At 39.1% G+C, this 14,848-nt stretch overlaps 2 protein-coding genes across 6 annotated transcripts in view; one reads left to right on the top strand and one right to left on the bottom strand.

Annotated features, from left to right (window-relative positions):
* Nucleotides 1-14,848, top strand: part of ASTN1 (astrotactin 1) — a 374,655-nt gene that overhangs the window by 358,030 nt on the left and 1,777 nt on the right. The gene's annotated exons all lie outside the window — the stretch shown is intronic.
* Nucleotides 1-14,848, bottom strand: part of PAPPA2 (pappalysin 2) — a 271,490-nt gene that overhangs the window by 36,097 nt on the left and 220,545 nt on the right. For 4 of the 5 annotated variants that reach the window (XM_021933974.2, XM_021933973.2, XM_021933976.2 and 1 more), the window contains one exon: nt 7,936-8,007. In XM_021933974.2, the coding sequence (XP_021789666.1) occupies nt 7,936-8,007 (72 nt within the window). Of the gene's footprint in view, nt 1-7,935; nt 8,008-9,108; nt 9,195-14,848 lie in introns of all 5 variants that reach the window. The other variant, XM_021933978.2, reaches the window with a different exon arrangement.

The raw sequence follows: 14,848 nt of genomic DNA on the forward strand, positions 1-14,848 counted from the left end.
ATTCTTTCAAGAAAATCAAAATAATTAGGTAGGGGATGTAAAGGGTCTTACTGGTCTTATTAAACAGTCCTTTACCAACTCTCTCTCCAGCCCAGCTCAGCTTCTTGCCCTCTCAACATGTACACATGTGTGTATTGCCTGTCACTGTTCTATGAAAATTAATAGTGGGGAGAAGCATCCTTGCGCTTGAGTAACAGAAGTGATTCAGCATTACTGATAAACGCAATTTGACTAACCTTTATCACATACTCAATTATGTTTATCAAATATTCATGCAGTAGGTACTTGTGAATCCTTTATCATGTCCTGACTGTCATATCCATCCTATCTTAGACTGAGTTTTCTCTTGCAGGCAGGCTAGTCCCATGGTAGAAGTAGTAAATCCAAAACCAGGATTGGTCTTGAACTGAAAGTCAAGGACGGAAGTACTAACAGGTTTCCAAAACCTAATCCATCCAGTGAATAAGAAGTTGAGGCTAACCAAGAAGAATTCTGTAAAGCTGAAAAGAAGACCTATAAGAGAAGGACCTGTGGGTGTAATGAAAACCAAAATCTACTTGGAAGGCAAAACATTCCCAGAAACAAGAGCAGGTTTGCCGTTATTTCTGAAAAATTAGCACAACCATGCTTTACTGAGGTGTGACCTATCTGAAGTCCTCAAACCACAAGTCTCCACAGTTTTCTGAACCTGAATCTTCACAACAATTTTAAGAGATGAATTTTATCTGTTTAATTTAAAAGCTAAGGACACTTAAATTCAGAAAAGTTAACTGACTTACCCAAGGAAATAGCTAATCAGAGATGGAGCTATGTGTAAAGCCTTTGCTTCTGCCAGCCCATGCCACTTTCACTGCGGTTACAAGGCCTTTTGATTCCACTCATGACAGGGTTTTTATTTTCTACTTCTTCATCTATCTTGTCCCTACTTTACTTCCATGATGCAACTTCATGGAAAACTGATTCAGTCTTTTCCATTTAAGACTCTCAAAGTCAAAGTTCTGTCTGCAACTTTCCATCTCTGTCTTTAGGGGAATAGAAGCAGTTGTCACCAAAGAATTAGGCGTCTCTCAAAGAGAATACAAAAGTGAACAAAACACACCTCCTGCCACTCAGGAGTTGGTAGACTACGGGAAGAATAGACCTATTGGATAACCTTGAAATATGTGATAGATGAGAGGATAGGCATCTACAAAGGTATGCATTGAATTTAGAGACTTGGGCAGCTCAGGCTCAGACAGAGTTATTGGAAATTTTCTCCCAAACTTTAAAAGGCCTTGTAAGTTGCATTGGTAGCCCCAAGGATATCAATTAACCATGGATACTTGCAGTATATAATAAAAAGTCATAAAGATATAAACTAGATGTAATTTAATTGCTTCCTTTTTTTTTTTTTCCTAAGAGAGATAGGGTTTTGCTCTGTCACCCAGGCTGGAGTACAGTGGCATGATCACAGTTCACCATGACCTAAATTCCTGGACTCAAGTGATCCTCCCACCTCAGCCTCTTGAGTAGCTGGGGACCACAGGTGCATACGACCATAGTCAGCTGGCTAACTTTTCATTTTTTTGTAAAGATGCGGGTCTTGCTATGTTGTTCAGGCTGGGCTCAAACTCCAGGCCTCAAGTGATCCTCCTGCTTTAGCCTCTCAAAGTGCTGGGATTACCAGGGCGAGCCACTGTGCCTGGCCTTGATTCTTTTTTTTTTTAATGACTGGCAGCAGGCTTTTCAGTGGAAACTATTTTATTATTATTATTATTATTTTTTATTATACTTTAAGTTCTAGGGTACGTGTGCACAATGTGCAGTTTTGTTACATATGTATACATGTGCCATGTTGGTGTGCTGCACCCATTAACTCGTCATTTATATTAGGTATATTTCCTAATGCTATCCCTCCTCCCTCTCCCCATGACAGGCCCCGGTGTGCTTCTTAATATCTTGTTTCAATATGACCCTGTCCTCACAAAGTTATATGTATCATTCCTTAGGCAGTATCAGTGCTAGTATGTTCTATTATTTGACAATTCATAAAACACATTAAAATCAGTTATTTCCCCTGATTCTCACAGAAGTTCTAAGAGAAAGCCTGACAGGTACTATGCATAGCTAATGAAGGGTAGAGTCAGAATTTGAACCTAATTCTCTGACATCACTTGGCCTCTGTTCTTCTCTGAAGCTTTCTCTTTTTAAAAAGAAAGGGCCATTCTAACTGGTGTGAGATGGTATCTCATTGTGGTTTTGATTTGCATTTCTCTGATGGCAAGTGATGATGAGCATTTTTTCATGTGTCTGTTGGCTGTATGAATGTCTTCTTTTGAGAAGTGTCTGTTCATATCCTTTGCCCACTTTTTGATGGCGTTGTTTGTTTTTTTCTTGTAAATTTGACTGAGTTCTTTATAGGTTCTAGATATTAGCCCTTTGTCAGATGAGTAGATTGCAAAAATTTTCTCCCATTCTGTAGGTTGCCTGTAGGGATAGCATTAGGAGATATTCCTAATGTAAATGACGAGTTAATGGGTGCAGCACACCAATATGGCACGTATACACATATGTAACAAACCTACACGTTGTGCACATGTACTCTAGAACTTAAAGTATAATAATAATAAAAATAAAAAATAAAAAAATGAAAAAAAGAAAGGGCACAACTCTACCAGCAAAGAGTTGAAGAGAGATTATCAAAAACTGTAATTCAAAATGGAGACTGCTGGAAAGAAAAGGATCAACTTACAAGAAATACATGCTCATAGAGAAAGCAGAGTCAAGAATTAGGTGGATTTTAACCAGCCCATAAGTACGAAGAAAACTAATCAGTTCTATGTAAAAGGATACCATAAGTATAAGATAAGTCTTTATCCCTAGGTACATTCCCTAGAGAACAAAATCTTCTTGGTTTAAGTAGAATCTAGCATTGTGGACTTTGGTAGAATTAATAAATATGGCTTTATGAAAGAGAAAAAAGGAAAGATAAAAGCAAAGAGAAAAAGAAGGAAGGAAGGAAGGAAGGCAAGAAGGCAGGAAGGAAGGAAGGAAGGGAGGGAAAGAAGAAGATAATCTATTATCTCATAGTATCACAGTGTTCATGGATGGAGTGAACACTCATTCAATTATTACCCCAGGAGATGAGGAAAACCATTTTTCCTTTCTTTTCCTCTCTTCCTTTCTCTATGCTGGGAAGAAAGTACACTTTATTGGACAAGCATTTAACAGGACTTTTATACAGTTATCATAAAATATTTGCATATCTATAATTTTAAATTTTATCTGTAATTTTAAAAGCCATGTGCAAATTAAATTACTCTTTCAATCAATAAATGTTTTTTGAGCCCCAGTTATTTCAAACATTGTGTTGAGTAGCTAAGATATAATAATGGAAAAGACAATATTTTTAGCTTGTAAGTAGTTACAGTGTCTTAAGGCAGAAACACAGGAAACCAATACTTTCCCTAAGGTGATAAGTGGTAAAATAGAGACCAGAGTATGATTATATAAGCCATCTGTGGTTGAGGGTGTGTGGTGAGTGGGGTGCCAGTCATTAAATACTCCATGTAGAAAAAATGCCTGGAAAAATGTGTTGAAAGATCAATAGGAGTTAGTCTACAGCAGTGTCTCAGGGCAGTATTACTGGCATTTGGGGCAGGATAATTCTTTGTTGTGGGCTATCCTGTGCATTGTGTGATGTTCAGCAGCATCCCTGTCCTCTACCCATTATATTTCAGCAGCTCCCCCCATTCGCCCAGTTGTGACAACTAAAAATGTCTTCAGACATTTCCCCTAATGTGAGAGAGGTGGTGGGTGCAAAGTTGTCCCTAGCTGAGAATCACTAGCTTAGAGAAATAGGTCACAGGATGAGTCCTGGGAATGGGTTTCAATATGCATGAAGATACAGGGAGTGAAGTAACATGTGGCAACAATACTTCTGTGACGGATAATGAAATAGATAATATTTATAATGCACAATTATGTACAAGACATTAGACTGAGCTCACTGCCTATAATAACTCATTTGTCTTCACTACAACCTTATGAAATAAGCATTACAATGAAAACCCTGTTATAAAAACTCTATTAAAACTATGTTGAGGGTAATGGGGCACAAGAATCTAATGCAACTTGTCCAGTGTCACCCCATAGGTGGAACAAATATTCAATCCCAGATCAAGCAAACAGACAGTGCAAAGCCCAACCACTTTTTAGAATACTGTGTTGGAAAAGGCTTTTTATGTCTGGAGTAGAGTGTGCACAAAGAGATTTGAAGAGACAGAAGGTTGAAAGACAAAGGCTCAGTTACTACCTGCAAAGGAGTCTGGTTTAAATGTGAAAACAATGCGGAGTTCCTGAGATACTTTTAGCAGAAGAGACACAATAGAAAGAACCCAGTAATAGCAATAGAGAGAATGAAGGAAATTGATGGGCACAGGTCTGGGGGAAGGGAGAGCAATTAGGAAATTCCTGCAAAAGATGAGAAATGTTGAGGTCCCAACCAGTGTGGGCAACTGTAAGGAATGAGTAGAGCTACGCATATAATGATCTGGTGACCAACTGACCTGATGATTGATTGGACACAATCAATGTGTGAATTCGCGAATTATGGTTCTCAGTGGGTCTCTATGGGAGTGACTTGTTTCCCTTTTCTTTTCCTTTCCTTTCCTTTCCTTTTTCACATCCTCAGAGTTTACAACTAATTATACTGGGGCTACACCAGCAGCAATGCCCCTGCTTTCTGCTTTACTCATTCAGTAAACATTCACGAAGTGGCTAACAGCTCACAACAAATGACACCAATAAGAATCTCTTATGGGCCAGGCATGACACTAAATGCTTTATGTATGCTATCACATGCATCCCTCATAACAACTCCTTAAAACAGCTTTGTTGCCCCACTTCCCGGTACAGAGGCTCACACTACTCAGCTGACCCAGGATTGGAATCTAGAGTTGTTTGACTTCAAAACTTTTCCATTAAGCAAGTTGCCATTCCTTGCCCATATGAAGTTTACGAAAGAAACAGAAGATCCAAGGAGCATTCATGTCACAAAGGCCAAATGCAAGCAACAACTACAAAAATAGAATTGAACGTACAAACAATTTTGGATTGCAGATATGTAGCATACATGTGTTCTTGCTGGGACAATGGAAACATAAGCGGCAAAAATTGGCTTATGACCTAACATAAGAAGATGGACTTATTTAGACAAGAGTTTTTAAAGAAAGTCTCAGTGGCACCTCAGAAAACATAAGCAGCACAGAATAGTGGATAATTGAAAGCAAATCCTTATGCCAAGAGAATATGATACAAACAAAGGTGCTGAAGTAACATGAAGGGCAATATGGGCTGAGGATACTGAGCTGGTGGATTTACTGCCTTGGGCTTATTGGGAGAAATAATGAATGAGGCACTCCACCCTTACAAGGCTAAATATCAAAAGGAGGCCTCTTAGAATGATATTCAGTACTGGGAAGCAAAAAAAAAAAAAGAAAAAAAAAGAAAACCCTTTTAGATACTGGGTAACAAAGTACCTGATTTGAGCTCAGATTTCTGTGCTGCACTTTTAAAAACTTCCTCTCTCCTACCTGGCCCGCTTTGCTTTATCTTGCCTCTGGTCTGTTTTCCCTCCATCTGTCCCTGACACTCTTCTGTTCTCCCTAATATATTTTGCTGACTTTTTCCAGTAAAGAATTAAGTGTCTGCCAATTTGCCCCTAGAGCATGCCAGTTTCAGCCTCTCTTGTCCTTTCTTTCTCATTTTCACCCCGCCTCTTTGCATCTCTTATTACTTATTTCTTCAGAGTTGTTTCTCCTTCTCCTCTCCTGTCCAGTTCCCCTTCCTTTCCTAGGGGATTGATTTACCTGTATTGTTGCATCTTCCTTCCACCCTCAAAGTGGCTAAATAATGTTGGCTACAATTATTGCTGCACAACAAACTCTCAGTTGGGGCGGTGGTTCTCAAGTATTAGCAAGCTGTAGAATCATTTGCAAGCTTGTTAAAACAGTCTGCTGGGCCCCACTCCCAGTTTCTGATAAAGTAGATGTTTGGGGGCCTGAGAATGTGCATTTCCAGTAGGTTCCCAGGTGATGCTGAGAACCACTGGAGCAGGGGAACCAACAGCTGTTGCCTGGTAGCAGACAGGCAGAGGAGACTTGGAGCTTTTGTTCCTTGTCACATCAACAAAGGGACTGATGACAGCCTAGGAAGCTCTGGATAAGTGACCCCGCTGATGTGCTGGGGTGCAGAGAGGAGGGGAGAACAAATGGGAAAAGGTCTGTATTATAACCTTCCGGGAAACACGGAAGCCAGCTCCAAGCCCTGTCATCCACTATCCCACTTGAGATCATGCATAGAAGCAGCAGAAGGGAATTCTCAGGATCCCTTTGATCTGTTCCCAGCTCCCCAGTCTTCTGTCTGTTTATCTCCCTCCTTCCCTGGCCTCCTCTCTTCCCTCCTTCTTACCCCCTGCCCAGTGGATGATTCAGTCCTCCTCTCTCCCGCCTCCCCACCCCGCTGCCATCTGTTTTTCTAATGATGGCAGAAGATGAGCTGTTTTGTTGGCCCACACCATAACAAAGCACACTCCATGCTAGCATTTTTCCTGATGCGCTCGCAGAGTGCTGTTTTATTGGTATCATTTCCCCACCCAGTTTTCCCTTTTCTCTCAAACCCCACCCTTTCCCCCTCTCCAGTCTCATGTGGATCCTGGATTCCCAGAATTAGATCAAGAAACACAGAGATACAGAAGAATGAACTTAATATGCATGTGGGTTGGGTGTGCATCAGAGAAGAAGCTGGAAATCAGGGCAGTTAAAGGGGTCTCTCTGCAGCACCTACAGGAGCCAGAATTACCCAAGCATTGCTGCTAAGTGGCTTATTTCCTTCCAATGTGAGATGTGGATGACAAAACCTGTTGTGACTGAGACGAGAATGCTTGTACTTGTCACTGGCTATTCTTAGGGTGGGAGGGCTTAAATGGTGTGTGTGTGTGTGTGTGTGTGTGTGTGTGTGTGTGTGTGTAAGCATCTCCTTCCCCTATGACAGAATTTCTGGGTCACTGTTTCTTAGAAATACTCTGCCCTATTCCTGACTTTTAAAATTAACTTCAGTTAATCTAGCTAAAGAAATCACAGCAGCCTACATCCCAGCACTGATTGGGGAATCTACTATGTGAAGAAGTGGACAAGATTTCTTGAGGTGGTAAAGGTTTAGTTTGGTTAATCAACAGTAGATAACAGGTCTACCTAAGAGATTGCAAACATAGATGCCTGCATGACCCAGGCAGTTAGTCTAAACAAGGGGCGCCCACCAGGTAAGTAGCCATAGGGAAAGTAAAAGCTGTGCTAACTGGAGAGAGTTGCCCCTCTGGGGTTGCAGCTGCTACTCGGATCCAGCTAATTGTCATCATGGTTGCCAGCTAGTCTTAGTTTTCAAGAGACAAATCTTTGTGCAGAGTTTTAAATATTTATTTTTATTTGGGATGTGTGTGTATGTGTGTAATGTTATATACGCACACATGAATTTTATGTAAAAATCCTGATTTTTAAACGTTGGCAACCAAAAAGAAAATTGTTTTTAGACACTGCGCTGGCCAAACAAACCTGTCAGTGGGCCATCAGTCTCCAAAACCCCGAGCGAATTAAGCTCAAACAAGGCCCAGTTACAGAATCCCAAAACCATAAATAATTCTGACTTGCTTTTTAAGTTAGCTTTTATTAAGTCATTTAAAGAGGATCTCCAAAGATTTTGCTAAAACAAAACAAAACAAAAATCAGAGCTCCTAATTTCTGTAAATTTAAGATTGTGGAACCAACTTAATTTAAGAAATTAAACAAAGGGCAGAGGAATAGGAGAGGGACTGGGTCCTAAATTAGAAGGACTCAAGCTCCATAAATTAAATCCACCTGAGTTCTCTAGTCTGCATTGGGGAAGGGGAGGCCATCTTACCTCACATGACTGGATGCAGTGGACTAAGACGGGGTCTGGGTGCCATTGACGCCGGCCAGTGCACACAATGCTCTAAGGGGAAAGACGGGAAAAACAGAAAACAAAATTAAAGACATTTGTTCTGTGTGAGAAGGGGCAAATCCTGAGCTCACCACAGGAGTCCAACTCCATTTCTCAAGCAGCTAGTTTCTAATTGTGTCCCATAAAGTGGATTGGGGCTATGTAGTCTTTCCCGTGCACACTGCCCACCCTGACAGATGTCATTCAGGCAGAAATCTTGGTGGACGAGATTTCTCAAAACTTTTCATCCTCTTTCCCAAAATACCTAAATGTTCAGAGTGGTGTAGTGTGGTTTTAAAAAAGCATTCTCAATATTATAATGAGTTTCATCTGGTTTCAGGCATAATATTAGTTCCACTTATTTTGAAATTTTAAATAATGTTACAAGAAATTGTAGGATGGTTGTGTTGATCACACACCATGGGCTTTTAAAGGTTGACAAATACAGTTTTACAAAAGAGTCTTCAACTAAAGTGGACCTTAGAAATGCTAGATTATAAGACGTGAGTGCCCACACCAAGACTGGAGGTGAAATTGCACTCTGCAATTCTTGGTATCATCATACAGCCTGCCCTGTAGGAAAGTGGACAGAACACATACACAGGACACACAGGGCTAGCGTGAAATCACTGCTACTCAAAGTGACACCAACATCAAGCTGGTGGGAGTGCAGTTAGGTTCATCTTGAGATGCTGGTGACTGCCTCATTCCTGATGGCCATTTCCAGATGCATATTTAAACAAATAGTCATCTACTTTTTGTTAAATAATAATTTAACAAAACATTTTCACAAAACTTTTTTCTTTTTCTTTATATATTTTAAAATTCTCAAAGAATACGCTTTTCTAAGGAAAAAAGAAAGTCCCATAGCAGGTTTCAAAGAGAAAAGAAGTTTCTCTCTGTAGCCTGCTACCAACCCACCCTTCTGCAGACCTGCATATTCACATTTTAATCAGTCCAACTGAAATTCCATGCATTCAGAAGGAAAAGAATACATGGCAACATAGGAGCTTTACATGAGATAGCACCTACAGGAATTCTAGAATGCTAACATGTGTAATCATTAGATTGGAGACATTCACATATGCTAATAGCAGGTCTATAAATATATACCTCATAGTCAGGTAGGAGAATGGGGATCTGCAATATTTTTCTGGAGTCATACTGCTAAAAGCTAAAACTCCTCCTTCACAGCTTCTCTAGAGGGAAAATAAATAGTATAAATCCTTATAAAGTTTGATATTCAAAACTTCATATTGCAATATATTATTAGAAAGTGACTTGGCTTAAGTCATTATTGTACCAAAAAAAGGATTATCAAAACAAATACATAAGGTAAACCCAAAAGGGGTGTTCAGCCTACTGAAAAAGTGAGTTATTCTCCTGCACTTACAGCCATTTATGCAGAACCATTTGCATATCAACAGTAATTCTGTTAACTAGAAATAATTCTTGTTTATGCTTTAAAGCAGGTTCCACTGGAGCTCTACTGAGCAGTGGTCATACATTTTGTTATTTAAAATATCAATGGTTTGTAGTAGTTTGGGGTCCCAGATAGTAACAATGGCAAAATATAATTTGTCCTTTGAAAGGCAAATACATGAGAACTTTATTCCTTCTCATAGGAGGGTATTCACTATGGACCCCCAGTTCTCTACCCTAATCAGTCAGTGATTCAATTCAGACCAAATGCATAAATACCTCACTCACTCACTAGGGGTCAGATTGTCCAGTGAGCAAGGGATCTGCAAATCCATAAATCTAGTTAAGGCCCTTAAAGAGTTCAAAAGCTTTAATCAGATCCAGGTTGATGAATATTTTGGTTATTTCCAGTCTTTTGTTATAACGAACAAAGCTTATATATAAATCATGTACAAGTATATCTGAAGAATAAATTCATAACAGTGGAGTTGACAATACCCACCTTATAGATTTTTAATGATGTAAAATTCAGTTTTGAGACTAATTTACGCTGACAATTCTCCTTAACTGCTACAGAAATTGCACAAGTTGGTGGTACCTGTGTCATATCCCTTCCTAGATTGCAAAATCCTTTAGAATAGGGACTATCTAGCATTCCTACTTCTTATCTCAGTGATTTACAGAAAGACGAAATTTTACAAGCATTTGCCAGCCACTAATTATAGTATTGGGTCTCTAGCCTTCTCCTATGAAAATCAGGTATCTCATAAAGATGTTCCCTATTTATAAATATATGTATATGCCATTAATAAAACAAGTACTTCGTGATTATAACTGGAGGGAAATTTCAAATGTTTTTCAAGACTCAATTCTATGGGAGCATTTGAGGTGCAAGAGGGCTGTGAAACAGGAAGAAAAGCAAAGCAGTGAGATGGACAGGGAAGGGCTGACTCCTGGTGAGAGGTGAAATGATTTTCTTTTCTTTTATTATTTATTTATTTATAATTTTTTTTTTAGAGACAGTCTCACTCAGTCACCCAGGTTGGAGTTCAGTGGCACAATCATGCTCGCTATAGCCTCGGTCTTCTGGGCTCAAGTGATTCTCCTGCGTCAACCTCCTGACTAGCTGAAACTATGGGCATCTATCACCATGTCAGGCTAATTTAAACAAAATTTTAATTTATAGAGACAGGGTCTCACTATGTTGCCCAGGCTGGTCTAAAATTCTTGGCCTCAAGCAATCTTCCTACCTTGCCCTTCCAAAGTGTTGGGATTACAGACATGAGCCACCATGTCCGGCTGGTTTTCTTATTTTCTGAAACACTTTTGAAAAATTACAATCATATACATTACATTTGAAAGCTATAATGATAAAAAAAACCTTTATATCCTCTGCCCAACTTTATCAAAAATTTTTAAGATTTTCCAGAATATAAGTCACTATAGATTCAATTAATGTCTCCCGTATATGTCCCTCCAACATCATTATACTTCCTTCCTATTGGTAACAACTATTCTGAATTTGTTATTGTACAAACGCAAATCTATGCATTACTGTGTTATTGAAACTATTGCCATTATGCTATTAACAAGCAATTTTTCGCATGATGGAATTCCAGTATCTAAATGCCAAAGATTTGTTTTGAACTTTCCAACATAAAAAAAGTTTAAGAGAGAATTTAGTTTACAAATTTCCTCCTGATTGGACCATTTGAAAGTTTCTAAAAAGCAAGGGGAAAAGAAAGGAAGAAAAGAAAATAGAGGGAAGAAGGGAGAGGGAGGGAAGGAAGAAAGGAAGGAAGGAGGGAGGAAGGACGTGGGAGAGAGAGAGGGGGAGAAAGAGAAAGAGGGAGAAAGAAAGAAAGAGGAGAGAGGGAGAAAGAAAGAAAGAGAGAAAGAAAGAAAGAAAGAGAGAGAAAGGAAGGAAGGGAGAAAGAGAGAAAGAAAGAAAAGAAAGAAAGAAAAAGAAAGAAAGAAAGAAAAGAAAGAAAGAAAGGAAGAAAAGAAAGAAAGGAAGGAAGGAAAGAAAGAAAAACAAAGAAAGAAAGAAAGAAAGAAAAAAAAAGGAAAGAAAGAAAAAGGGAGAAAGAAGAGTAAAGGTTACTAGGATGGTCATAAGTCACCATGAAGGCTGTTGCCTGGTAAATGTCTTGTTAAAGGTCACAAAACTCAAGAATAGCCAACAATAAAGGCTAACAGAAAATTGCTCAATTATTTTTTAATGGGAGTAGTTATTTGACAGAATGTGCTGCTAATCACATCAGGGCACAAAGTTCTGCCAATGTCCACATTTGTGATAATTTCCTTATTGCTACATGTATGTGCTCCTGAGTAAAACATCCGTTGCATGTTTATTTAGACCATAGCACACTACCCTGCAACTTGCTTTTCCGTTCCTCTTCCCCTTTCCTACAAGATGCTCTTATCTACTCTCCTCCAGTGACGGGACACTTGATGCCTAGAGGGAATGACTCCACGCTTAAAAATGATGAAAAAGAAGACCTTTCCATGACTCATGTCTGAGTCTCCAATGATCTGCAGCCAGTGTCACTGGAGCTGTTACACACAATTGTACCCATCAAGAGGACACTTTGGGGGCGGGGCTGAGCATTAAGAGCCAGAGGGAAGAGTGAGGTCATTTGGTTGGAAACTGTGGCTTTTGCCAGCGTATTATCTTCTTGTTTTCTTCCTCCTTCTCTCTTCTCTTTAAAACAGTCATTTTTATTTAAAGGACTATTTATGTTTGGGGAACAATTTGGGAAAACAAAGTTAGAAATTATAAGATTTGATATAACTGGAGAATTCTGTTGAAAAGCTGGGAATTTGAGAGAGATTTCATATAGTGTTAAAGGCTCTTTGCAAACCTATTTCATGTCGCCACAAGAAAATCTCACTTATTTGGACCTCACTAATTCATAATTATGGTACTCCAGAAAAAAAGTGCTGTTTAGTCTGTGGAAAAAGGAATTTATGAAGCAAAATAATAGGGGAAATGAGATGTCATGATGCATGTCTTTGTACTTCAGAAGGAAACAGTTTCAAATGCTATTTAGAAAATAGCATTTACATTTACAAGCAAACAATTGCCAGAATGTGTAAAAAAAATTATCAATGAAATCAGTTTCCTGAAGGACCAGTACTTTGTAAGTTAAAACATTATTTTTTCCTATTTTAAAGTCACCAGATACAATAAAACACTCTCTTGAAACAATGGTTAAGGATAATCATAAAAATTCAACTTAACATAGGCTTTTTGGGAAAATAAAAAGGTTTTCTTTGAGAAATGATTCCCTGGCAGTCGTTCTTTTCTGTGGGCCCTTTGATTTCCCGCAGCCACCACCTCCTGAGTAAAAGATGAAATGAATCCCGCACTGAGGAGATACTGGGGGTGAAGCAGAAGGAACCATTTCCACCCTCAGTAGTAGTACAGTTTACTGAGGAATTGGAATTAGCATGGTAGAAAAGAAGAAAAAGAATAAGAATCTAGAAAAAAAGGGATGAGAAAATAAAAAAGTGCCTCTAGTGAAAGTCTGAGGGAGCTTCACCCACTTGCTGGGTGCAGGTGCCTTGGACATCAGGAGTGTCTGTGCCGCTGCAGGTGCAGGGGCATTGGGTGGAGGCCTTTGATCTGGTCACATGAGGACATGTGCAATGGGCATCAGCATTGACTATTTGGCTGCCCCCCTCCCTGTCCCAACCGCCAGGTCCCACTGCTCAGTCACCTTGGCTGACAGGCATGGAATGGTCTGGCATCCTTCCTTTCTGTCAGTATACTTCTTACCCCACCAGAAGGGTCTAGATCCCCACCAGGAAGAAAACGAGAAGGTAATACGCTGGCAAAAACCAGTTTCCAACCAAATGACCTCACTCTTCGCTCTGGCTCTTAATGCTCAGCCCCGCCCCCAAAGTGTCCTCTTGATGGGTACAATTGTGTGTAACAGCTCCAGTGACACTGGTGAAGGTGAAGAAGGAAGGCACCATTGCAATGGCAAGGGTCTAGAAAGTCCATTTGAAAATTTCAAACCCTTACCTATTATCTCTCACATCCAGCATGCCCTCGAAACATCTAAAAGTACTGTATTTTCATCCTTCCTCTCTTCTCAGTCTCACAATTAAAAGCTTTTAGAAATTGCTTCTGTTGTCAGAGGTGTTCCAATAGGAAACACTGAATAGCCATTAGTTCCTTTCTCAGCTCAGTTTATAAAAGAGACAGAAAAAGACAAATGACCCAGACATTATTGTATATACACACACGTGCACACACATACACACACACAAACTATAGAAACCTATTTTTGTTTATTTTGCATGGAGATAGCTAGTGATATCTTTTCAGGGATGGAGGATATTTCCAGGGGGAAAGATTTGTACTAAGTGAACTGAAATCTCATTTTTATTTAATTAAGAAGTTTGTGCTAGAAACTGTGCAAGACATTTCACATGTATTATTTTAAATTTAATCGCAACCATGCAAGCTAGATATTATCCTCACCCTTGTAGATGAGCAGAGAGAGGCTCCAAGGAGTAAGTGACATTATATTTGAACCCAGGAGGACCTCATTCTTCCTTTTATGTCAGTTGCTACTTCGAGATGTTTTTCATCAAAACCCCAGATTACCTAAGACCTCAGAAATTCTTCCTTTAATAAAAAATATATTATTCTATAAGTCAGGCATCATTTGCAGGAATACAAAGCAGAACCCCTGGAGCAAGGCAAATAAACTCTGTAGGCATCTAAAACTGTACTTGATTGTTCTTTAAAAACAAACACAATTGTTTTCACAAGAAAAAAAATAGTATTATAAAGAAGTATCACTTTTAATCTTTTTTTTTTTCTTAGGTTTCATGTTGGGGGAAGTATGGAAATGAGGGGCTTCTCATGGTTGAGAGGAATGACTGATTCTCTATGAGATAGACAAGTTAACTCAAACATATGCAAGGGGGAAAAAAAGACTATAGCAAACAGGGTGAGGCAGGGAGTACTGCATTAAACTGGGAGTCAGCAAAGTTGGTGGCATTTATTTTTCCATTTCTTGCCAGCTGTGCAATATCGAACAGGTCATCCAACAACAGCTAATGTGCCTGTAAAATAAATATAATACAATCTTCCTTTCCTGGCTTATTGGTTTGTGATGAGACTCAAATATATACGTGTATGTGTATGTGTATGCGTGTGCATGTAATATATAACATATGTATTTTTTCACACATATATGTTTTGAAGACAACAAAGTGTTATCCAAATGTAAGGTATCATTTTTTATTACAAAGAATGAAGTCATTGGAAGCAGACTAGAGAAAATAATGCAATTTAGTCCATTACTCTGTACTCCTGCCAGATACAAAGGCATTTGAAATAATGGCAGATAGCAGGAATTTTCATGAAATAAGCAAGCATCATTTACTAAACAAATGAGCCATACTTCAGAGA

The sequence above is a fragment of the Papio anubis genome, chromosome 1 (genome assembly GCF_008728515.1).
Source record: "Papio anubis isolate 15944 chromosome 1, Panubis1.0, whole genome shotgun sequence".
Lineage (NCBI taxonomy): Eukaryota > Metazoa > Chordata > Mammalia > Primates > Cercopithecidae > Papio > Papio anubis.